At 53.3% G+C, this 24,382-nt stretch overlaps 1 protein-coding gene across 1 annotated transcript; it reads left to right on the top strand.

The window, feature by feature from the left end:
• Positions 1–802: 802 nt before the first annotated feature.
• ISY1 (ISY1 splicing factor homolog) lies at positions 803–23,822 on the top strand. Its single transcript, XM_004613122.2, has 11 exons — positions 803–912; positions 3,645–3,667; positions 4,629–4,680; positions 6,556–6,621; positions 8,145–8,187; positions 9,465–9,577; positions 13,422–13,539; positions 16,806–16,928; positions 18,345–18,466; positions 20,882–20,968; positions 21,172–23,822. The coding sequence occupies exons 1-11, from the start codon at positions 910–912 to the stop codon at positions 21,277–21,279; spliced, it is 858 nt and encodes a 285-aa protein (XP_004613179.2). The 5' UTR covers positions 803–909; the 3' UTR covers positions 21,280–23,822.
• Positions 23,823–24,382: the final 560 nt, after the last annotated feature.

The following is a 24,382-nucleotide window of genomic DNA, read 5'->3' as shown; positions in this document are numbered from 1 at the left end:
TTTGCCTTGCACGCGGCTAACCCAGGTTCGATTCCCAGCATCCCATATGGTCCCCCGAGCACCGACAGGAGTAATTCCTGAGTGCATGAGCCAGGAGTAACCCTTGTGCATCGCCGGGTGTGACCCAAATCCCCCCCCCAAAAAAAAAAAAAATAAAATAGGGGCCGGAGCGATAGCACAGCGGGTAGGGCGTTTGCCTTGCACGCGGCCGACCCGGGTTCGATCCCCGGCATCCCATATGGTCCCCCGAGCACCGCCAGGAGTAATTCTTGAGTGCAAAGCCAGGAGTAACCCCTGAGCATCGCCGGGTGTGACTCAAAAAGCAAAAAAAAATAAAAAATAAAATAAAAACGACGGTGACTTGGTACAGCTCTCATGCCGCGGAGAGACGCTCAATAGAGCAAAGCCCCATGTAAATCACGGGGTACGCGACGGAGCTCGAGGAAACCCGCCAACTCCCGGGAGACGCAGGCTTGGACCAGCTGCTCGCGCAGCTTCTGCCTCCGGAGAGGCGCGTCCCGGCCAGCCGGCCGTCACGAGAACCTGAGACTTCCAAAGGGGCATTTCGCGGTCACCAAAGACCAGAAAGGGGCCTCGGGTATCGAGCAGCTACTCGGACGCGACGTGCGAATTCGCCGGAGTTATCGCGAGAGCAAACCCAGGCCGCCGTCTGGTCAGGCCCACTGCGCAAGCGCGAGGCTCCAACGGGCTAACCCCCCCCACCCGTCCCGGCCCGCCCCTTTCTCGTACGCGTGCGCGTCGGTGCGACGTCCGCCCGGCCAGCCCCTTCCGGCGGCGGGCCCGCACTTCCGGTCCCTCTCTTTTGTCCTTCCGGCAGCGAACGCGCGCTCCCGCGCTCGGCGGGGATCTCCGGGGGCCGAGGGTCGGTGGGCGCGCCCTCCTGGCATCATGGTGAGTGCTTAGGGGGAGGCGGCGGGCGCGTGGGCATCTCCGCGGGCCCCGGGCGCGGGCCCCTGCACGCCTGGGGACGCCTCCCCGCCTCGGCCGGCGCTGCCTCCCCGCGAAGCGTTTCCGGACCGAGCCAGGCCTGGGCACGGACGTCGCTCGGGGCTTCCCGCGCCCGGGAGTGCTCGTGGCCCTCCGCCGCCTGCCCCCGGCCGTGTCCCCCTTCCTCTCCGCCCCGGGCCCTCTCACCCTCGCCTGCAGAGAGGACACTTGCCCATGGGGGGTCACTGTACCGGTCTGGGCGATCGAAGCCCCCGAGGCGCAGCGGGCCAAGAGTCAGAGACCAGCGTTTCCCTTCCCGTCCCCGGTGGCCAGTGGCCGAAGCCGTACTCAGCCTCGTGGCGGGGAATCCAGCTAGGCTGTCATGCTTGCACACCCCCCACTTACCATGGAGCCTTGCCTGCCCTCCGGTGGTTTTCCTTTCCCACGCTCTGATGGCCCCCTTACTCCACGCCCCCTTAAACAGGGAGAAAGCATCCCTGGATGCTTAGATTTTGGGGTACAGGAGTTGAGGGTGTTTATGTGACTGTCACCATCACTCACTGGTATTTGTGGGCTGTAACTCAGGTGCATGCTCTTAATCACATCAACTGGATAGTTGTGTTTTTTTTTTTTTAATTTTGTTTTTTGGGTCACATCTGCCTGTGCTCAAGGATCACTATTCTTGGGCGACCCACTCGGATCCAACCCGGATGAGCCATGTGCAAGGCAAGTGCCTTACTCACTCTACCACCTCTCTAACCATACATGTAATTTTTGTTTTTTGTCTTTTTTTCATTTTTGGGTCACAGTCAGCGATGCTCAGGGGTTGCTTCTGGCTCTGCACTCAGGAATTACTCCTGGCGGTGCTTGGAAGACCATATGGGATGCCAGGAATCGAACCTGGGTTGGCCTCGTGCAAGGCAAATGCCCTATCTGTTGTCCTATCGCTCCGGCCCCCTCCCCCGCCCATTCATGTTTTTGTTTATTTTGAGGGCCACTCTTGGCATTCACCCGGGGTTACTCCGGGCTCTGCACTCAGGAATCACTGCTGGCAGTGCTCGGGGATCATATGGAGATCAAATCTAGGTGGGCCACATGCAAGGCAAACACTGAACCCGCTGTACTATCTCCCCCCTCCAACCCCCAATCATATTTGCATGTATGTTTTGGGGGGGGTGGGTTACTATGAGTTTTCTCAAAAGAAACATCTGTGCCCGAATTCTGAGCGTCTCGCGTGACGGTTTTAGCTGGGACTAGGCTGACTTTGTGAAACGCTGAGTTGAATGTTTAGAACTTGTAGGTTTTAGTGAAATAGGTCGTACGTGCAAATGGACCGCTCAGATGCCACCCCCCCCCCCCCGCCCCCCGCCCCCGGAACAGCCTTGCCATCACCAGCAGTAGCAGTTCGTTTCTGCCTCCAGAGAGCAGGAGGGAGGTCTGAGCGGCACTTGTTCTTCCCTTGTGCCTGCCACCCAGTGTCTTCACGCATTCCGCTCACACCCGTCACTGCCACTCTCTGAATTAAGAGCTTTGCTTTTTAACTTTTTTCTTGTTTAAGTTACACAGTTGTTCATGGTTGGGTTTCAGTCATGCAGCGTCCCAGCACCCATCTCTTCACGAGTGTACATTTCCCACCACCAGCATCCCCAGTTTCCCTCCCCGCCGCCTCCCACCCTCAGTTTTGATCCTTGTGAGGCTGGGAAACCTGAGGCTTGAACCCGAGCCTCTCACAGGAGGAATTACTCTCTTACATGAGAGTCATGCTTGAATAAAACGCACTTTGTAGGAGCCAGTGTTGAGATTTTTACTCTCCATTTTTCACTGGCAAGAACCAGACCAATACAGCGCTGGGTGTGAAGTGACATAAGTTTAAACCCTGACAAAAGGGTCACTACCTGGTTGGAATTTGTCTCTGGGATGTGTCACCAGAGTTTATTTTTCTTTTTGGTCACACCCGGCAATGCACAGGGGTCACTCCTGGCTCTGCACTCAGGAATTACCGCTGGCGGTGCTCAGTGGAACATAGGGGATATTGGGAATTGAACCCGGGTTGGCCGTGTGCAAGGCAAACGTCCTCCCTGCTGTGCTATCGCTCCAGCCCCTGAAGGATGATTTTGAACTAGCCAGTTCCAAAGGAATAAAGATTTCAAGTAGATGGAACAGCATAAAGTCAGGATTTGGAGTTTTTTTTTTTTTTTTTTGGGGGGGGGGTCACACCTGGCAGTGCACAAGGGTTACCTCCTGGCTTTGCACTCAGGAGTTACTCCTGGCAGTGCTCAGGGGACCATATGGGATGCTGGGAATCGAACCTGGGTTAGCCGCGTGCAAGGCAAACGCCCTACCCACTGTGCTATTCTCCAGCCCCAGGATTTGGAGTTTTTTGAGGGGGCGTTTACCTGGCTGTGCTCACGCCTTTATCTCCTGGCTCTGAGCTCAGGGTTCACCCTTGGCCACCTTGGGGAAGCCATATGGTACTGGGGATTGAACCCGGCGTGGCTGTGTGCAAGATAAGTGCCTTATCCTCTCTACTGTTCCTCTGACCCAGTGGGGTTTGAGTTTTTTGATTTGTTGTTGCTGATGTCCAAAGTTTTTAGCATCATGTGTTGTAACTATGTCCTTTTCAAATTTTTCATTAAAACTAAAAATTTTTTTAAAAAGGTTTTCACTTTTCTTCTTTCTCTTCTCTCTCATTTTAGGCCCGAAACGCAGAAAAGGCCATGTAAGTACCAACTTGATTTTAGATGTTATGTAATGTAATTATCACTCTGGAGTTCTGTTTTGTATTTGGTCATTTTTGGTAAATGAGCTTTACCCCAGGACCAGAGAGAGCGCAACGGTCCATATGCTTTATATGCAGGAAGCCTGGATTCAGTCCCGTGGGCCCCTAAGCACCACTGGGGGCAACTCAGACACAGCCAGGGGTCATCCCTGAGCACTGCCTGGTACCCCCACAAACACAAAGCAGTATTTCTGTATTTGTCCATCTGTTTCCCCATGCTATTTTTTTTTTGCCATCTCCCAGAACTCCGTCACATCGAATAAGTGCTCTTCCATCCGGGAAAGGTGTAGGGGTGCTGAGAGTGCCAGCCGGCACCCCCGCCCCTCGAAGGATGTTAGTCCTGAGCGTCTGGATAAGATTGCTCGTCAGCAGTCTGAGAAGTACATGTTTTTGCAGTCCTTACGTGCTGTGTGACCTTGATTATTGTTAGGGCATTTGTTGTTGTTAGATTTGGGGCTGATTCCTGGCTAGACGGGGGTACCATATGCAGTGTCAGGGATCGAGCCGGGCTTGACTGCATGCACACGAGGCAAGTGCCTGCCTGCTGTACTGTCTCTCTGCCTGTGGGTACTGATTATTTAGGAACACGAGTGGCCTTTTTTCTTTTGGATTTTGGGGCACACCTAGAGATGCTCAGGGGCTATTCCTGTTTCTGTGCTATTTGGCCAGAGGACGCCGTGTGGTGCCAGAGTCCAAACCAGCATCAGTAGCTTGCAAGGGAAGCGCCTAACCTTCTGTACTCTCTCTTGCCTGTACATGACTTCTTAAGCGCTTCACCTGTGATTATTAAAACCCTGAGTGACACTAAATTTGAGCGGATTTACCCATCCAGGAACTTGGGACGTGAGATGTCGCTAAGCAGTGTCTGACCTGTCTCATTCTCCCCTCCCACCCCTGCTAGGACGGCCTTAGCGAGATTTCGCCAAGCTCAACTGGAAGAGGGAAAAGTGAAGGTTGGTGTTGATCTTCATGAATTGTACCCTCAATGCCGTTTTCTCTACTTCTCTGTAATAAGATGGTCACTTCCTTTACAGTTCCAGCTCTGTCTAATACTGAATCAGAGGAAACTGTGTGGTGGGCAGCAACTCAGCCCGGAGACCCAGCCAGGTCAGGGCGAAGAGGACTGTTGGCCACGTTGTTTTGATTTGTTTCCCCCCCAAGTTACAACTAGGGTGTATGCTTGTTCTAAACACTGCTAGCCCTCCTTTTACTGAGGGGAAGGCTTTTTGGTTCACACAGTGGTTACTCCTGGCTCTGCACTCAGTAATTACTCCTGGCGGTGCTCAGGAGACCATGTGGGATGCTGGGAATCGAACCGGGGTTGGCCTCGTGCAAGGCTGATGCCCAAACCGCTGTGCTATCACTTCAGCCGCTCCTTTTTTTTGCTTTGCTTTTTGGGTCACACCGGCAATACACAGGGGTTACTCCTGACTCTGCACTCAGGAATTACCCCTGGCAGTGCTCAGGGGACCACATGGGATGCTGGGAATCGAACCCGGGTAAGCTGTGTGCAAGACAAATGCCCTACCCGCTGTGCCATTGCTCTAGTCCCCTTGTTTTTTAATTTAAAAAAATTTTTTTTGACTATGATTTATCAAGTTATTAACAGTTGAGTTTTAGGCATATTGCATATATATATATATATATATATATTGCCTTTTTGGGTCAAACCCAGTGATGCTCAGGGGTACTTCTGGCTTTGCACTCAGGAATTATTGCTTACGGTGCTTGGGGGACCATATGGATGTTGGGGATCAAACCTGGGTTGGCTGTATGCAAGGTGAATGCCCTGCCCGCAGTACCACTCTGGCCGCCCCCGAGACATATAATATTTCAACACCAATCCCACCACCAGTGGCAGCTTCCCTCCAGCAGTGTTCCCCTATTCCCTACCCACCCAACCTTCACTCCATTCCTGCCTGCCAGCTTGACAGACATCTTACAAAGTTTCTGTGGTTGAAACTTAGATCTCACGTTTTCAGTTTTGTTAAGTCTGTATTTTGGATATATGGCAATATCCTTACCCATATCACTTATAAGTGAGCCCCGATGCCCGTTCACCCATTATTTCCCTTTCTTTCCTTCCCTCTCTTGATTTCTTTCCTCCCTGTTCTTCTCTCTAAACACTGGGTAAAATAATAATAATAATAATAATAAAAACCCACTGGAGTCAAGGGTATCTGTGTAAAAACAGTAAAAAGAAAAAAGGAAAGGGGCGAGGAGACCACCTCCCCGTGTTGCAGGCACAGGGCACAGGGCAGCGGCGCTGTCTCTCCAGTGTTTGGTAGTCTCCAGTCGCTTCCCGACCCCGGGAGATTGATGGCGATGATGAGGCAGGCGAAGGAAGGAACGGAGCCAGGCTGCTTGGTCTCAATCGCAGTTTATCCCAATCTCCTCTATACACTCCCGTCTCTCTCTCTGCTTCTTCCCCCGAACCCCCTCATACAGCCACCTTAAATCCCCCCCAAGATTAGTCTTTCCTATCCCTAGCAGGGTCCTAGTCTCGTCGTTGCTTTTGGATCATGACATGACATGTCCATGACCAAGCTCTTAACATATAGTTAAGCATTAGGCACTTTGGCCAGGCCCATCTCGATGCCAGGGTAGCACATAACTCACCGCTTGCCCTGGGTCCGTCCCGTCCCTCGTCAGGACCTTGTCTCACTCTGCTCCTTAGCTTCAGTCCATGGGTTTGGACAGCTAGCATACTCATCCTCACGACTTTTTTGGGCTGTCAGAGGTTGGAGCTGAGTGTTTCTAGCCTGAGTCAGGTGTGAACACTGCCGTGCATCTCGCTGATACCGTGTCACGTGATTTCTGCCTCCTAGGAACGAAGACCCTTCCTAGCCTCAGAGTGCACGGAGCTGCCCAAGGCTGAGAAATGGAGACGACAGGTATGTTTATGTGAATTTCATCTTTGTATTATCTTTTACTTTGGAGCCATATCCAGTGGTGGTGCTTTGGGGTTGCTCCTGGGAGTGCTTGCGGGGGGTGCCCCTGGGGTGCAGATGGAACCTGTGCCTCCAGCGGGCTCAACCTGACCTCCAGCCCATCCCACCCTCTCCCTGGGAGAAATCCTTTTCTTTTCTTTTTTGGTTCTGGGGCTGTGCCCAGTGATGCTCAGTGGTTACTCCTGGCCCTTCACTTAAGAATCACTCCTGGTGGGCGCAGGGGACCATACGGGTTGTTGGGGATTGAGCCTGGGTCAGCCATGAGCCAGGCGAGCGCCTCCCCGCTGTATGGTTGCTGCAGCCTGGAAGTTGTCTTTCTCAGGTCACCCTGGTGATGCTGGGGGCATTTTATTTGGAGAGTTTTGAAGAGAAGAGGGGAGAGAATGGAGAGTAACTCACTGAAGAGAGAACATGGGCTTCTCCAAGGGCGGAGAGAGCCTCCACACATTCCAACATTAGACACGAAAGCAGGAAAGTGCACATCTGAAGAGGGGAGATGCAGGCGAACACGTGTTCTGGCACCACATGTGCTCGGCCACATGGGCGCAAGCAGCACATGGGCTCTGGCAGCATATGCGCCTGTACTATCCCTCTTACCCAGTATCTTCATGCCTTTGAAGCCATCAGTTTTTACCCCCAATTTTTGGCCCACCCCCAGCAGTGTGCAGGGCTTACTCTTGGCTCTGTGCTCAGGGATCCTGATTGGGACTCATGAGACAAAATGGGGTGCCACGGTTTGAACCCACGTTAGTCTCTGCAAGGCAAGTGCTCGAGCTGCTGTCTTCTCTCTCTAGCCTTCTGAGTATATTTTTTTTCTCCTCTAAGTATTTTCTTTAAGATATTTGATTTTATTTTTAATTTTTGTTTTGTTTTGTTTTGGGGTCACACCCAGCAGTGCTCAGGGGTTACTCCTGGCTCTGCACTCGGGAGTTACTCCTGCTGGTGCTCGGGGGACCATATGGGATGCTGGGAATCGAACCCGGGTTGGTCTCATGCAAGGCAAATGCCCTACCCACTGTGCTATCACTCCAGGCCCATTATTTTTAATTTTCTTAAAATTTTATTTTGCCCTTAGACTTTGAATAAACACTGTGGTTTACAAAATTGTTCATGATATTTTGTTACAGACATTCAGTATTCCAATACCAGTCTTATCATGTTGCACCTTCCTGCCACTGTTATTTCCAGTCTTCCCAGCCACCCCTTATATCTCCACAGCAGGCCCTTGATTATTTATATTGTTTGTTATGAATTTTTTGCTAATAGAAGGATCAAAAAAATGTTTCCTTAGATGCAAGTTAGTGAAGATTGATGTATCTTAGCTTGGAGCCCAGAAGCCCTTGTATAAGAGAAAACTAAGATCTTGTATATAAGCACTTTGAGTTGTAGGTTTTGAATTATATTGTTCCTGTGCTTTCAGAATACTCAGAAGTCATGGAAATTTATTACCTCTTTTCCCCTCACAGATCATTGGCGAGATCTCTAAGAAAGTGGCTCAGATTCAAAATGGTAAGCGAACCTGTATTTCATGTTTCATTTGCATTCCAGTCGTTGTGGTTTTGTTCTTGCTGTTTCTGTGGTGCTGGGAGCTGCACTGCGCTCAGCGTGGTCCCTGTGCGTCTCTCCCGCCGGGGCAGGGCTGTGGGGGGAGCGTGTGCCTTGGTGCTGGGGATTGAACCCCAGTCTCCAGCGTGCGTTCTAGCCCTTTGGATGGTGTCTCAGCTCTCGCCTATCTTTTAGTTTTTAATTATTTTTTTCTTAGGGTGAGGGGCTGAGTCGGGCCACCCTAGGCGGGGCTAAGGGCCACTCCTGGTCCTGCACCTCAGGCTGCTGCCAGGGGTCAGCTGGGGTCAGCTGAATGCAGGACAAGTGCTTGACTTCATTTTCCCAGCCCTAATTTGTGCTTTTATTTTTGTTGATCCACACCAGTGGTGCTCAGGGCCTCTGCACTCAGGACTCACTCCCTGCCAGCTTGGGGTAACCTAGGAGATGCCGGGGATTGAACCCAGGTCAGTCGAGTGCAAGGCAAGCACCCTGCCCGCTGTACCATCCCTCGGGTCCGAAGCCCTCGTCTGTCCTTATCGCATATCCACAATTGGGTGTGAGAACTCAGTGTCTTTGCTGGCACTGAATGTGAACCCCCGTGTCTTGAGGTTGCTGTGTTGTTACACACGTGAAACTGCTGGGCCAGAGTGATAGTACAGTGGGGAGGGCACTTGCCTTGCATGCAGTCGGCCCCTATTCGGTCCCCGGTATCCCTTATGATCCCCCCAGCTCGCCAGGGTGATTCCGATGCTCACAGCCAAGAGCAAGCCCTGAGCACTGCCAGGGGTAGTCCGAAAACCAAAGAAGAGAGAAACTGCAGGCTTGCTTCTATTTGTATTTCTTCAAGTTTTAGTGAGGATGAAGTGTTTTGAGTGGGAAGAGCTTTGGGCATAACTGGCAGTAGTGGGAGCTTCTGATGGCCAGGGTCAGGGTCAGGCCAAGCAGTGATGAGGGTGGGATCCATTTTGTCCCACAGGCTAAGCACGCACTCAAGCCGTGAAGCTGTCTTGCCCACCTTGATGGTGGTTTTGGTCCTCTGCCACCACAACCACTTTTTTATTTTTGGGCCAGACCCAATGATGTTTTGGGCTTACTGCTGGCTCTGTGCACAGGGTCACTCCTGGCTGTGCTTGGGGGACCATATGGAGTGTCCGAATTGAAGCAGCTTGCTCTACTACCATTGCAGCCCCAATATTGAGTTATTATTTTGCAGAAATTATATTACCGTTTTTGTTTTGTAGCTGGCTTGGGCGAATTCCGAATTCGTGACCTAAATGATGAAATCAACAAACTGCTAAGAGAGAAAGGCCACTGGGAGGTCCGGATCAAGGAACTGGGGGGCCCCGATTACGGAGTAAGTATGCAGCGACTCGGGGGCGCTGAGGTGGGGTTGTGCGTTTCTATGGGTTGGTCCCATACCAGTCTGTTCGTTGCATCCTTTGCAAAACGGAAGAAGCCTAGAGATGTGCGCTTAGCGCTGGAGAGGAAACCCGAAAATGTAGTGGGTAGGGTCAAGCCGAGGGGCCCAGAGCACCGGCCGCAGAGCAGACGGGGTGCCGTGTAGACGGCCTGAGGCCCGAGGAGGCCGCTTGATCGCGGAACTTCTTGTATGACGAACCTCAAGCCCTCACAACCTTCTCTGAACTCTGAGAACTGGAGCAATTGCTGTTCACCTTTTGACTTTGGTCTGTCCAGGCGGTGCTCAGGGGACTGTTCCCAGCGGGCCGGTGCAGATGGTTTCACACTTGGGCCGGCCATGCTGTGCGTGGGGTCACTTGTTTCTTCGGGGACCATGTGGTACCATGGATCAGGGGGAGGAATTTTTTTTTTTTTGAGAAGTAGCTGTTTTATTTTGGTTTTGGGGCCACACCAGCAAATGCTCAGGGGTTACACCCGATTCTGTACTTAGAACTTATTCCTGGCGGTATTAGGGGGACTTATGGGATGCTGGGGATCGAACCCAGGTCAGCTGTGTGGGAGGCAAGCTCCCTCCGCCCTACAGTGTCGTCCCGGCCCCCTCCTCCTATCTTGGACTCCTGTTTGGTCTGCAGTCACTGTGCTCAGAACGCTGTTTCCGCATTTCTGGTGGTTTGTTTCCCATCGTACGGCTGTCATGTCACGCAGATGTTTACTTGTTCCAGAATATGACCTAGAAGCATAACAAAATGAAAATACAGAATATTCTGAGGATCCAGAGTGATATTACTGTGGGTAATTCTAAGTGCAGAATGAAGTGTAACCCCTGAGCATTTGCCAGGTGTGGCCCCCAAACCAAAAATGAAACAAAACAGCTGTTTGTTAAATAAAACAAAAACACTTGCCTTGCATGCAGCCACCCTGGATTCAATCCCCGGCACCCCATGTGCCCCCTTCCCCTCCCCGCCCCAGCCTACCAGGGCTGACTCCTGAGTGCGGAGCCAGGAGTAACCCCCAGCCTGTGTGTTGGGCTCCCAGCGGAGCCCTCTTGGATGCTCTGGGGCCCACGCTCTGTTCTGGGAGCCAGAGTTCAGCCCAGGACCTGCAGTTTCCCCGGCACAGCTGGGACGGCCCTGACCACTGCCAGGTGTGGCCACAAAAAAACAAAAAAGAAAACTAAGTAACTAAGTTTAGAGTTCCAGGTTCTCTAGGGTGCTGGGGACTGAACATGCGAAACCTGGTTTTTACCCAGAGCACTAGCTTCAGCCCCTTGAGTTTCAGTGTTACAAGGTGAGAGGAACAGTGGGCAGGAGGGCGCCGACGTGCCTCCCGCGGTTCAGGCTCTGCTTAATCCCTGGCACATGCACGTGATACACCGATGAAAACACATGTATGGTTGTGTGGCATTACGTATTGATTTATCTGGTCTTTAGCCTACACCAGGGACTACTTGGCTTGGTGCTGAAGAGTTGTTCCTGGCAGTGCTCGAGAAACACGTGATGCCGGGCTCAGTCCTGGGCCTCCCTCAGCGGGCCCTGTGCCAGCCCTTTGCTCCAGCACCCACCCCGACCCTTAGCCTCAGTGGACTGATTTTGTCTAATTAGCTATTCACCAGTTTTTCCTCCTCTATTTTCTTCTGGTATTTTCCTGTCTGGTGTGGGACTTGACCAGGGTCACATAATACATTAGTTGTTGACAGAATATTTATCTTTATTGTTTTTTTGGTAGGGGGTTCATACTGGTGTTGAATAGGGTTTATTCCTGGCTCTGTGCTCAGGGTCACGCCTGCATGCTTGGGCGACCCTGGGGAGCGCTGGGATTTGGGCCTGGGTCTGCTGTCCGCAAGGCAGTCCGTACCTGCTGGACTTTCTCTCTGGCCTGGCGTCATTCTGAGTTTTAAATATTTGGAGGGGAGTATGCCAAGGCTCTGACCCGGGTCTCATGTATGTGAAGCACTGGCTTTACTCTCTGCTGACAGTCTCTCCCTCTCTCTCCCCTTCTCCCTCTCTCTCTGTCTCTCTCCCCCCTCTCCCTTTTTCCTCTGTCTCTCCTCTCTCATTCTCTCCCTCTCTCTGTCTCTCTCTCTCTCCTTACTCCCAGTTCTGTGCTCAGGGGTCACTCTTTTTTTTTTTTTTTTTTTTGCTTTTTGGGTCACACCCAGCGATGCTCAGGGGTTACTCCTGGCTCTGCACTCAGGAATTACTCCTGGCGGTGCTTGGGGGACCATATGGGATGCCGGGGATCGAACCCGGGTCGGCCGCGTGCAAGGCAAACGCCCTACCCGCTGTGCTATCGCTCCGGCCCCATCTGTGCTCAGGGGTCACTCTTGCAAAGGCCCAGATGACCCTGTGGGGTACTGGGAATTGAACCCATGTCTCCTGCGTACAAGACAAGAACTCTGCCCGCTCTCTTATCTCTCTGGCCACTGAGATGTTCATTTTCATCACTAGAATTTCATCTTTCATGTTTATTTCATCTGTCTTCTACTTCTTGTTATTTAGGCTGCCTGCAATTTTTTAAAAAGCAATTTTTATTTGACACTATTTGTTTGTATTTTTTTTTGGTTTTTTTTTTGTTTTGTTTTTTGGGTAATACCCGGCGATGCACAGGGGTTACTCCTGGCTCTTCACTCAGGAATTACCCCTGGCGGCGCTCAGGGGACCATATGGGATGCTGGGATTTGAACCCAGGTCGGCCGCGTGCAAGGCAAATGCCCTACCCGCTGTGCTATCACTCCAGCCCCTATTTGACACTATTTTTAAGCTTTTGTTTTCTTTCTGGTTTTGGGATTATACTCGGTGTTTGGGGTCTATTCCTGGATCTATACTTGGTGGGGCTCGGGGACCATATGGAGTGTTGGAATCCAAAATATGGGTTGTTGGAATCCGACCCTTATTAAGGCAAGTGCCCTATCCACTGTACTACCTTTCTGGCCCCAGTATTTTCATTTTTAAAGAACATATGGTGGGGCTGGAGCGATAGCACAGTGGGTAGGGCATTTGCCTTCCACGCGGCTGGCCCGGGTTCAATTCCCAGCATCCCATAAGGTCCCCTGAGCACCGCCAGGAGTAACTCCTGTGCATTGCTGGGTGTGACCCTCCCCCCAAAAAAAGAATTATATCACGGAGTGGGGGAAAAAAGATTAAATCACATCTCCGACTATGCTTATGATTTATTTAAATCATCCTCTTGTTAAGCATTTAGATAGTTTTGTTATTGTGGAGTCAGGGATTGGACCAGGTTGTGTGAATGAAAGGTATGTGCTTTACCATTGAGCCACATCACTGGTGCTCGGTTGTTTTTTGTTTATTTTTTGGCTACACCAGTGCTCAGGGCCACTTCTGTTCGTCCTCGAGATCCTTCTGTGCCAGGGCCCACGTCAGGCCTGCACGCAGAGTATGTGCCTTAGCCTCCTGGGCTCCCTTCGGCTCCCCTATGTTCATTTTTGTAAGTGATCGACAAAATAAGTACATAAACATTTTCCACGTTTAGCATTATTGGCTTTGAATAATTTCGCAGTGGCCAGGGCGATAGTATAGCGGGGAGGGTGCTGGCCTTGCACACAACTGACCTGGATTCCATCCCCGGCATCCCATATGGTCCCCTGAACCCTGCCAGGAGTAATTCCTGAGTGCAGAGCCAGGAGGAACCCCTGAGCATCGCCACCTGGGTATAGCCACCACCATCCCCCCACCACACCCCCTTGCAAAAAAAGAAAGACATTTGCAATCTGGAAAGAGTTTAAGGCTCAGATTTATTTGGTCTTTTTCCTTCCCAATAAGAAAGTTGGCCCTAAAATGCTGGATCATGAAGGCAGAGAAGTCCCAGGAAATCGAGGCTACAAGTACTTTGGTGCAGCAAAAGATCTGCCTGGCGTTAGAGAGCTATTTGAGAAAGAACGTAAGTAACTACGGTCTGTGAAGGCATCAGTTATGTCTGTACAGTCAACATTCTACTGTAGATGTGCTCCATACTAGGTGCTCCTCCTGTGTCCTTCCTGCCTGCCCCATCCCTCTGTCCCTTCCTCCCTCCGTTCCCGAGCTCAGGGCTTACTCCTGGCTCTGCATTCACGAGTCACTCACGGCGGTGCTGCAGGACCATATTTGGTGCCAGGGATGGAACCCGGGCCCACTGTATGCCAGACAAGTGCCCCACCTGCTGTACTATTGTTCCAGCTCCCCTCCTAGCCTCCCTGTTTATTTTTATGTATTTTTAGTTTTTATTATTATTGTTTTTTTAAAGCAAAAATCTCTAAATACTTTATTATTTATTTTTATTTTATTGAATCACTGTGAGATAGCATTACAAAGCTGTTGATGATTGGGTTTCAGTTATACAGTGTTCCTACACCCACCCCTCCACCACCAGTGTAATTTCCTAGTACCAATATCCCCAGCTTCCCTCCCATCCCCTGGCTAGGTTGTGTTGTTAACAATGGTTAAAATAATGAAGAGTTTAAGATGTATTTGGGGCCTGGAGCAATAGTACAACAGGTAGGGCATTTGCCTTGCATGTGGCCAGCCTAGGTTTGATCCCTGGCATCCGTATGGTCCCTCGAGCACCACTATAGGTAATTCCTGAGAGAAGAACCTGAGCATCACCGGGTATGACCCCAAAAGAAAAAAAAAAAACAAAAAACTAAAGCCATGTTTGGGCCAGAGTGATAGTACAGTTGGCAGGTGCTTGCTTTGCACCCGGCCAACTTGGGTTTGATATCCGTGGCATCCATAGGGTCCCCCTACACCACTAGGAGTAATTCCTGAGTGCAGAGCCAGGAGTAGCCCCTGAGCACTGCTGGCTGTGGCCCAAAAACCAGGAAAATAAAAAGAGTTTAAAATACACCTTTCGGGGATAAGACAGTACAGTGGGGGTAAGGCATTTGCCTCGCATGCTGCTGACCCGGGTTCAATCCCTGGCATCCCCTGAGTGCAGAGCCAGGAGTAACCCCTGAGCATCACTGGGTGAGGCTCCAGAACAGAACAAGAGTGTGTGTGTGTGTGTGTGTGTGTGTGTGTGTGTGTGTGTGTGTGTGTGTGTGTGTGTGTGTGTGTGTGTGTGTGTGTGTGTGTGTGTGTGTGTGTCTTTGTGAAAGCAATATGATTTTATTACATGGAAATTGTAAAATACGGAAACCCCGCCCACGTTTTCCTAACTTGCAGATGATGACTATTGACACGTGAGCATGTTAGGCCCTATTTCCTCCCAGTTTCCTTCCTTCCTATTTTTAGTCAGTTGGGGGGGGGGTGTTGGAACACACCTGGCCGTGCTCACTCCCTCTGGTGTTGGGGGTCATCGTAATTCCAGGGAGCCAGAGTTGACTCTCCACACTAACCTTCCACCATTTTGTAGGTTTAAAAAAGTTTCCTTTTGGGCTGGAGCAGTATTACAGAATAGTATGTAGGGCACTGGCCTTACATGCGTCAGACCTGGAATCCTCATGTGTCCACAGAACACCATCAGGAGTGATCTCTAGAGTCCAGAGTGAGATCAGCCCTGAGCATCACCAGTTGTGGCCAAGAAAAAAGAAAAACTCAAGTTAGGCACCATGATGTGCAGTACTTTTCATGATAGGGTCTCACGTGTAGAATGTTCTAGCACCACCCTTCCACCAGTGTCTGCTTCCCTTCCCACCCCCAACCTGTTTCTAAGTGGTTGTTGGGTAGGAACTTGGAATAAATGTAGCATTTTGTTATAAATGCTACATATGTAAGTTTTTGTTTGCATCTATATTTTTTTCCAAATTTATTTTTAATTTCAGTTATAGAGATGGGTTTTTTTGTTTGTTTGTTTGTTTTTTTAGTTGCACCCAGTGATGCTCAGAGGTTGCTCCTGGCCTGTGCTCAGGAATTACTCCTGGCAGTGCTCAGGGGACCATATGGGTTACCGGGGATCGAACCTGGGTTGACTGTGTGCACGGCAAACGCCCTACCCGCTGGACTATCACTCTGGTCCCGTTTTTCTTTCCTTTTCTTTTTTTTTTGGGGGGGGTCACGCCGGCAATGCACAGTGGTTATTCCTGGCTCTGCACTCAGGAATTACTCCTGGCGCTGCTCAGAGGACCATATGGGATGCTGAGAATTTAACCCGGGTCGGCTGCATGCAAGGCAAACGCCCTCCCCGCTGTGCTATCGCTCCAGCCCCTTGCCCTGCTTTTCTTAAGAAAGATCCAGTTCCAGTCTGGATTTTGTTTTGTTATTGTTTAGTTGGTTTGGGGGTTTTTAAGTATTTTTGGTTCTGGAGCCACAGCCAGTTGTGCTCAATACGTACTCCTGGCTTTGCACTCGGGGATCACTCCTGGCAGGCTCTGGGAACCATCTGGGGTGCCGGGCCGGGCCGGGGGGATCAAACCAGGTCAGTTGAATGCAAGGCAAGCACCTTAATGTCTATACAAAGTCTTTGGTCCTGGAATTTTTTCCTTCATAAATTATCAGCGTTTATTCTTTTTATTTATAAATGTGGGGTCGAGACCATGTGTGGTGCCTGGAGTTAAATAGGCATCAGTTGCATCTAAGACCAGTGCCTTAACTCCTCTGCCCTCACTGGCTCTCTCTCTTTTTTTCTTAATTAATTAATTAATTAATTTAATTGAGTTACCATGAGAACAGTTACAGGGCTTTTAGGATCGAGTCTCAGTTATACTATGCTCAAACACCCATCCCTTCACCTCACTGGCTCTTTTTATGGGACCTGGGATGTAGCTCAACAGTAGAATATTGACCATGAGTTCGAGGACCTGAGTTCAATCCACAGTACCAAAAAATAATACCTTGAGCTGGAGACAAATTACAGGGGTTAAGGCGATTGCCCTGCCCACGGCTGACTCTGTTTTGGTAGCCGGCATCACCTAGGGTCTCCCAAGCAGCATCAAGAGTGATTCCTGAGCTCAGAGCGTTGAGTCAGCCCTGAACACCTGGATGTGGCCCCCCGTCCCCAAACAAGCAGACAGACGGTAGGCGGCTTGCAGGGAAAGGGCTCTAACCCCTGAGCAGTCTCTCTGGCCCCTCACTGGAATGCTCAAACATCTGCAAAACAAAATAAACTGAAGCCAAGTAAACAGAGGTGTGCCTCTAACCCGAGCTGGGAGAGCGCCGTGTCCTCCTGGCCTGGGTGGAGCTGCAGGGTTGGGGTGAGAGGAAGCCCTGCTTAGTCGCTGCTCCTCCTTTCAGCCCTTCCTCCTCCGAGAAAGACCCGTGCCGAGCTCATGAAGGCGATCGACTTTGAATACTACGGGTACCTCGATGAAGACGATGGCGTCATTGTGCCCCTGGAGCAAGAGTACGAGAAGAAATGTAAGTGGGAGCGTTTTGTTCGATTGCGCTGACACCAGCTTCCTGTTCTCCCTGAGCAGCACGGCCGTGTTGTTTGGGGCGCGCGCCCTGCTGTGCTCGGGGATCACTCCTGGCAGCGCTGGCAGGAGTGATTTTTTTTTTTTTTTTTTTGCACACACAGTCTGGTTTATTGGCTCCTCGAACACGCACACCGTCTGTACACGAACATAAATATTCCAATGTACACATTTACACGGGACTCCCGGGCCGCGCCCCACCCCACCCTGTAGTGGTGTTGGGATTGGACCTTGTAGGCCGCCTGCAAGGCAAAGGCCCTGACTGTTGTACTGTCTCTCTGGCCCCTGAAAGTGTGGAGTTTTGGGGGGTGTTGGGACCATATCTGGAGATGCTCAGTGGTTACTCCTGACTCTGCATTCAGGAATCACTCTCGGCGTCTCTCGGGGGTTGGGGTGCTGGGGATAGAACCAGGGTTGTCCGCATGCAAGGCAAGTGCCCTTCTCATTGTCGTGTCGTTTCAGACCCCTGAGAGTGTGTTTTATTGAGTGTCTACACCAGATGGGGGTCTGTTACTGGCAGTCTCCAGGAGAAGTGCCCTGCTAATGACCTAGCCCCATCCCCCAGCCACGAGGTGGTCAGCACCATACTGGTGAGAAGCAGCAGACTGGGGAGACCTGGGCGGCTCATCCTCTAGATTTCCTCACAGATGGACCTCTTCACTTGGGGACCACACCCAGCTGTGCTCAGGGCTGACTCCTGCCAGGCTCAGGGGACTGTATGGGATGCTGCGGATCGAACCCGGTCCGGCTGTGTGCAAGGCAAGTAGTCTACTCCCTCCGTTGTGCTGTCCTCCGGCTCTCAGACCTTCCTTGGGATCGGGAAATGCAGCGTATCTCTCACGAGAGATCGGCACTCCAGGGCAGAAGCTGGGGTGCCCTGATGTCTCAGAAGGGACAGTCACCCGTGCCCTGCACTGCATCTAAAGTGTATTTAAAGGGGCTGAGCAAAGAGGGCAGGCACTTGCCGTCCATGCAGCTGACCGGGTTTAATTCCAAGCACCCCATGTGGTCCCCGAGCAGGGGAGTGATCCCTGAGTGCAGAGCCAGGAGTGAGCCCTGAGCACTGCTGGTTGTGGCCCAAAGGTCAAAACAAAACCAGGCAAACCAAAAGGACGTCAAGAAAAAGCTTCTGGGTCAGAGTGATAGAACAGTGGGGAGGGCATTTGCCTTGCGCACAGCCAACCTGGGTCCAATCCCCAGCATCTTCCCTGAGCACGGCCTGGTGTGACCCGTGAGTGCAGAGCCAGGAGTCAGCCCTGCGCACCACCGGTGTGACCCAAAAACCAAAAACAAAAAAGTAGAAGCCCAAAGCTTGCTCTGAGAGCAGCCTGGACAGTGCCCGTCTCTCCCTCATGTCCAGTCAGAGCCAGCTTAGCAGAGAAGTGGAGAGCGGAGCGAGAGGCCCGGCTGGCGCGAGGAGAGAAGGAAGAGGAGGAGGAGGAGGAGGAAGAGATCAACATCTATGCCGTGACCGAGGAGGAGGTACGGGCCTGGGAGAGCCCAGGAGGAGTTGGGAGGGGCTGGGCGTGCAGACACGGGGTCAGGCCTGCGGCCCGGCCGGGACCTTCTCCCGGAAGCGGGGCGTGGAGAGCGGCTCGCAGAGCCAGGGGGGCCTGGGAGGGAAGGAGCGACTCGGGCCTCCCTGGCTGCTCAGAGCTGGCTCCTCCGGCTCCTGCAGTGAGATTTGTCTGTGGGGTCATACCTGGGGGTGCTGGCTCCTGCTCCCCTCCCAGCTCTGTTCCTGGCAGTGCTCAGTGGGGTGCAAGCCTCCCCACACACTGCATATATAAACACATTTGAGGCCATACTCTTTATGGGGTGGGGGGGGGCATCCCTGGTGATGCTCTGGGGTTGCTTCTGGCTCTGCACTCAGGAGCTACCCCTGGTGGGGCCCGGGTGACCGTATGGAGTGCTGGGGGTTGAACCTGGGTCAGCCTCATGCCAGGCAAGCGCCTCCCCGGCTCTACTCTCGCTCTGGCCCCCGAACATACTGGTTTGTTTGTTTGGGGGCACACACCCAGTCGTGCTTAGGACTTTGAGCTGCTCTGCCCAGGGATCACTCCGGCTCTGCTCAGAGGACACACTGGGTCAGGTTAGCTGCATGAAGGGAAATGCCATGGGCTTGCTCCCGTGGTTTACTTTGGGGCTGCACCCGGTGGTGCTGGGGTCCTCCCAGCTGCTGATCAGGGGCTGCTGCTCCCGGTCCTGCTCGGGAGCCCACGTGGTGCCGGGGATTGAACCCGGGGCTCCCGCGTGCCAACCCTGCCCCATCCTGCCCCTCAGCCTCTCCCGTAGTCTGGCTGCTCCCGACCTCGGGGGAAGCGAGGCCAGAGCAGAGACGCGGAGGGTCGGGGCAGGGCTGGCTGCCTCTTACCTTGCCGTGGGGACAGGGTCAGAGCAGAGAGGGAGGGAAGCCCCTCCCACAGACGATGGGGCGGGTGTGTGTCCTCAGAGCCGAGTGACGGGGTCTCTCCAGCGCTGCCTGCTCAGGTCTGGCCACACACTGGGGACAGGGAACACAGGGGCGGGTGGCAGCCCCTTGAGAGGCTCCCAAGTGCGGACCACCCTCTGCTCCTTGACGGCCGATCTGGAGTGCTGGTCGTGAACCCGGCCGGAGCAGCCCGGCTCTGCCTCACGGTGGGGGCAGGAGCTGCAGGCCGGGGCCCACTGCGGGGCCCGGACCCCCTGGGAAGTGGGAATGGGGGGCACTGACCCAATGAGGACGGGTTGCAGGCCACGGGCAGCAGGGCAGACGGCGCCAGGCCGGGGGCTCTGGGTGTGAGAGGAGGCTGGAGGGGAGGGCACCCCGAGGTGGGCCCGCTGTGCTGACGGACGGTTGCCCTTCCGTGTGCGAGCAGGACGCTAGCGACTTCCTTTGTGCTTTTTTGACTTGGGGTCTCCCCGTTTCTGGCGTCAGGATTGAACTGGGGCCTCACTGGTCAGACATGTGCTTTGGTCCCGGGTACCAGGAAGCTGCCAGGGTTCCTGCGTGTCCTCTGCCCGACTTCTTCCACCTCGTTCTCAGTGACCGTGACCTCAGGGCCAGGCAGGGGGCAGGGAGTAATGAACGCAGAGCTCTAGGCCGCTTACCCCCTCAGCTGCCCTGGCAGTCCCTCCTCCCTGCTTCAGCCCTCCGCCCCGGCGGACCCCCCGGGTGTGCTTCGGGCGGTGTGGAGTGCCCGGGTTGCCCCTTCCTCCCTTGCTGCTGTCTAAGAGTTCCTTTCTGTGGTTCTGTCACGATTTGGGGCTGCACCCAGGGGTGCTTGCGAGTTGCTTCTGGCAGTGCTGGGGTCGCGCCCGGCCTCCCTGTGCGAAGCTGCACTCAGCCCTTCGAGCCCTCTCTGCTCCCCAAGAATTCCAGACAGGGAGAAGAGTCCTTGGGGCCCGAGCTGTGGCGGGGAGGGCGCCTGCCAGGCCCTTGGGGGTTCAAACCCCGGCACCCCACCTGGCCCCCCGAGCCCATCGGGACGAGTCCCTGCACACTGCTGCGTGTGGTCACCTCCACCCCCGGCAACAGAACAGTTGTTCGTGAGGCTCTTGGTTCTCTAGCCACACCTGGTGGTGCTTAGGGCGTCTCCTGGCTCTGTCCTTCGGATCAGTCCCAGTGGTACCTGGGGGGACCGTGTGGGTGACAGGTACAGAGCCCAGCTTGGCCTCAAGCCACACGAGTGCTCCGTCCGCTGAACGGTCTCTTGGGCGCTGCGTCTGCCAGAGCTGGGGCTGGGGGCAGGCCCACCACCCCGCCTCTGGCTCCCAGTCTCAGTGCGGCAGCCCTCCCCGAGAGGGCGGGTCTCCCTGGGTTCGTTCCACCCACCCTGCCTTGCCCCTGCCCGCCCCCCTCGAGGCCACGGCAGTGCATGGGCGGCTCTTGCTCAGGCCTGGCGCTTCTCTCTGCAGTCGGACGAGGAGAGCAGCCAGGAGAAAGGAGGGGAGGGCGGCCCGCAGAAGTTCATCGCTCACGTGCCGGTGCCATCGCAGCAGGAGGTAGGCGGCCTTGTCTGTCTGTCTGTCTGTCTGTCTGTCTGTCTGTCTGTGTCACGGCCTGCTCTGCCGAGAGTCCCATTGGGAGGCTGCCCTGTACCGTGTCTTCGTCCCGAAGCCTTTCCTCCTAGGCATCCCCCCTCTGGGGCCCAGCGGGCCTGGGCATGAGCTGCGGGCAAGCCTGACCTTCGCTCTTGCTCTGGCAGATCGAGGAGGCGCTGGTGCGCAGGAAGAAGATGGAGCTCCTGCGGAAGTACGCCAGCGAGACCCTGCAGGCCCAGAGCGAGGAGGCCAAGAAGCTCCTGGGCTATTAGGGCCGAGCCGGGCTCTGCCGCCCGAGGCTGCGCGTGGAGCTGGCTGGTGCCCGCTGGAGGCCAACACGGCGCCTTTCCTCCCTCCGCACCCCCAGGGCCCGCCTGTGTGTCAGTCTCACCGCCCCCCGAGAGCGTGGGCGGCTCTCTGACACCGTGGCTTGGGCCAAGGGTGGCTGGCCGGTGGCCAGTGCGGGTCCGGCCTGGTGCCGTGGTTTGGTGGGGGAGGAGCATCAGTGACATTTGTCTCAGAAGCTGTTTTTCCTAACGAGACCTGTTTGTCCCTCCTTGGATGTGAAAAGAGACCAAAGGGGTGGGGGGGCGGGCAGGAAGGCAGCGCAGGGCCTGGCCTCGCCCAGACAAAGCAGGTAGGGGAGAAGCTGCCCCAGAAGCTGACCGCAGTGCCCACCCGGGTCAGCAGCCACTGAGCGGGCCCTGGCGCAGCCGCCTCACGCCGCCTGCCAGCTCGCAGGGACCCACTCTGCCTCCGTTTGCTGTCTGGAACTGCAGGGCTGTTTCTATTAAAGGTTTTTATATGGAAGAGAAGCCCCTGTCCGCGCCTCGTTCCTGGGGGCTCTGCATGCAGCGGGGTCTGGGCCCTGGCAGGGAGCCCAGTGTGGGGCACCTGTCCTCGCTCAGCCCCGCACCTGCAGTGCAGTTGGGGGCCTTGCCCGCCAGAGACAGGGGTCTTCCTCTTTCCTTCTCCCCTCTCCTCCAGGTCACTCCCAGTGCCCACCAAAGTCTTGTGGTGGCAGCTCCCAGGGTGGGCAACGTGTCCTGGCCCGCAGAGTCCGCCCCACACCTCCTCCTGGCCAGCAGGCTGGTGTCTGGCCCGTTGGGAGGGCGCACAGCCCGCTTGGACAGCTGGGACTGGCTTGGCAGACGTGTCCATGGCTTGGAGGGCACAGAACCGGGCTCAGCAGCCGTGGGTGGGCAAGTTGTGTCGTGGTTTACGTGAGCTCGGGCTCTGCCCAGTTCCCAAAGTGGCACTGTCGTCAATACAGAGACAAGGCACCCGCCGCAGGTACACCCCGGCCCTCCTCTCCACCACCATCCTCGTTTCTGAAACCTCTGACATCCCCTTCTGTTCAGGCTCCCGTGCCGGGGAGCAGAAAGTGAGCACTGGGGCAAAGCGTTGGCCTCTGGGCAGTCAGCTCTGGTGACCCCGACACCATAGATGGCCCCGCACTTCTCCCCAGGGCCCCAAACAATCCTGCACTCCCCACCTAATCTGAATGCCTCCCGCGTCCCCAGGCCCCTGTACTCGGCCCTGCCAGGTCCTCAGGCTTCTGTACTCAGTCTTCCGTGTCCCCGGGCCCCTGTACTTGGCACCCCCGTGTCCCCGGGCCCCTGCACTCGGCACCCCGTGTCCCGGGGCCCTGTATTCTGCCTTTGCCTCCATCTGTTGCTCTTGAGCAATTTCTTTTTTTAAATTTTTCTTACTTAAATTTTTTTTAGTAACTTAAAAAATATATAAACTTTGTGATTTATGAAGTTATTGATAATTGGAGTTTTAGGCTAATATTTCCACACCAATCCCACCATAAGGGTCAGCTCCCCCGCATCATGTTCCTATTTCTTCCCCACCCTCGAACCCTGTCCCACCCCCTACCTGTCACCTTGACAGCCACATGACAAAGTTCTAGGGGTTGTGGCTTAGGTCTCATGTTCTTCGTGTTTTTTTTTTTTTTGACTAATACATATACATATATTTGGATATATAATTGTTCTAGGTTCATGATTTACCTAGAGTTAATCTTTCTGGGAGGAAAGATAAGGACTGCAATGGCATAGTTAATTTTAACTTCCCTGTCCTTTGGAAAAAGAAGAATGCAGATTGATAGATGGATGTCCTGTCTTTGTATTTCATCACATAAATTGTGGTTTTTCACTTCCTTGATTTCCTCCTCTAAATCTGAGTTGCCATCTACACTCATTGCCATTCGCCTGAATTTGTGGTTGTCTTTAACGGCAGGTTAGCTGGTGACAGATAACCTGCAGTAGATCTTTGTTTGTGTATTTTCTTTCATTGTTTGCTTATCTGAAAAATATTTCATCTTTGGAGGAAGAATACGTTCAGACTTTCATTAACATTTTGAAATGTCATTCTTTCAACTTGCAGTTTCCCTTGCTTCTCTAAGAAGCCAGCCTTAGTTTTGTCATTATTTCCTAGTATACTAATTGTTATTTATTTTCTGGCTACTTTTAAAAAAAATTAACTTTAGGGGCTGGAGTGATAGCACAGCGGGTAGGGCGTTTGCCTTGCACGTGGCCGACCGGGGTTCAAATCCCAGCATCCCATTATGGTCCCCTGAGCACCGCCAGGAGTGATTCCTGAGTGCATGAGCCAGGAGGAACCCCTGTGCATCGCCAGGTGTGACCCAAAAACAAAACAAAACAAAAAAATTAACTTTAGTTATCAGTAGCTTGAGTGCTATACATGACTAGATATGATTTTCTTTGTGCTTGTTGTGCTCGAGTTTCTTGAGTTGTTTAAATTAGTAAATTGATTTTTTTAATAAAATTCAGAAAGTTTGGGGCCATTATTTCTGTGGGCATCTTTTTCTGACACCCTTTTTTTTGGGACTGAAATTGCACTTTTGTTCAATCCCAGATGACACTCCATAGATCTCTGGGGCTCCGTTTGTATCTTTAGTTTACTTAACTGTTTCCTGTTTCCTATTTCTTTGGCAAGTTTTTCTTTAATTCTTTGAGTGCTCTTTTTTTTCTTTTTTCCTCCGTGTTCTTGAGTGTGGTCTGGTACCTGGCTGGCCTCTCCCCCACGTCACCAGGATAGCGGACACCCTGGTGCCTGCTCGCCCAGTCCTCCCTTTCTCTTCTCCCTGCCCTTGATTTCTCTCCTTCTCTGCTCTCAACACTGGAGTCGGTGATCTGGGCATCCCCCTTGCCACAGGACATTTCCTCGTCCAGTATTCAGCATTCCAGATGAGTGAGACCGTCCTGTATTTGTCTCTTCCTCTGGCTTCACGCAGCGTGATCGCTTCCAGGCCCAGCCAGGGTGAGCAGTGGCGTGATTGCCGAGTTCCTGCTGCGGAGTGCCCCATTGTGCAAATGTGGCCCGTCTCCGTAGCCCTTTCCTCTGTGC

The sequence above is a fragment of the Sorex araneus genome, chromosome 4, assembly GCF_027595985.1.
Source record: "Sorex araneus isolate mSorAra2 chromosome 4, mSorAra2.pri, whole genome shotgun sequence".
Classification (NCBI taxonomy): domain Eukaryota; kingdom Metazoa; phylum Chordata; class Mammalia; order Eulipotyphla; family Soricidae; genus Sorex; species Sorex araneus.
Note: the sequence above shows the minus strand (reverse complement) of the source record. Positions and strands in the feature narration are given on the sequence as shown.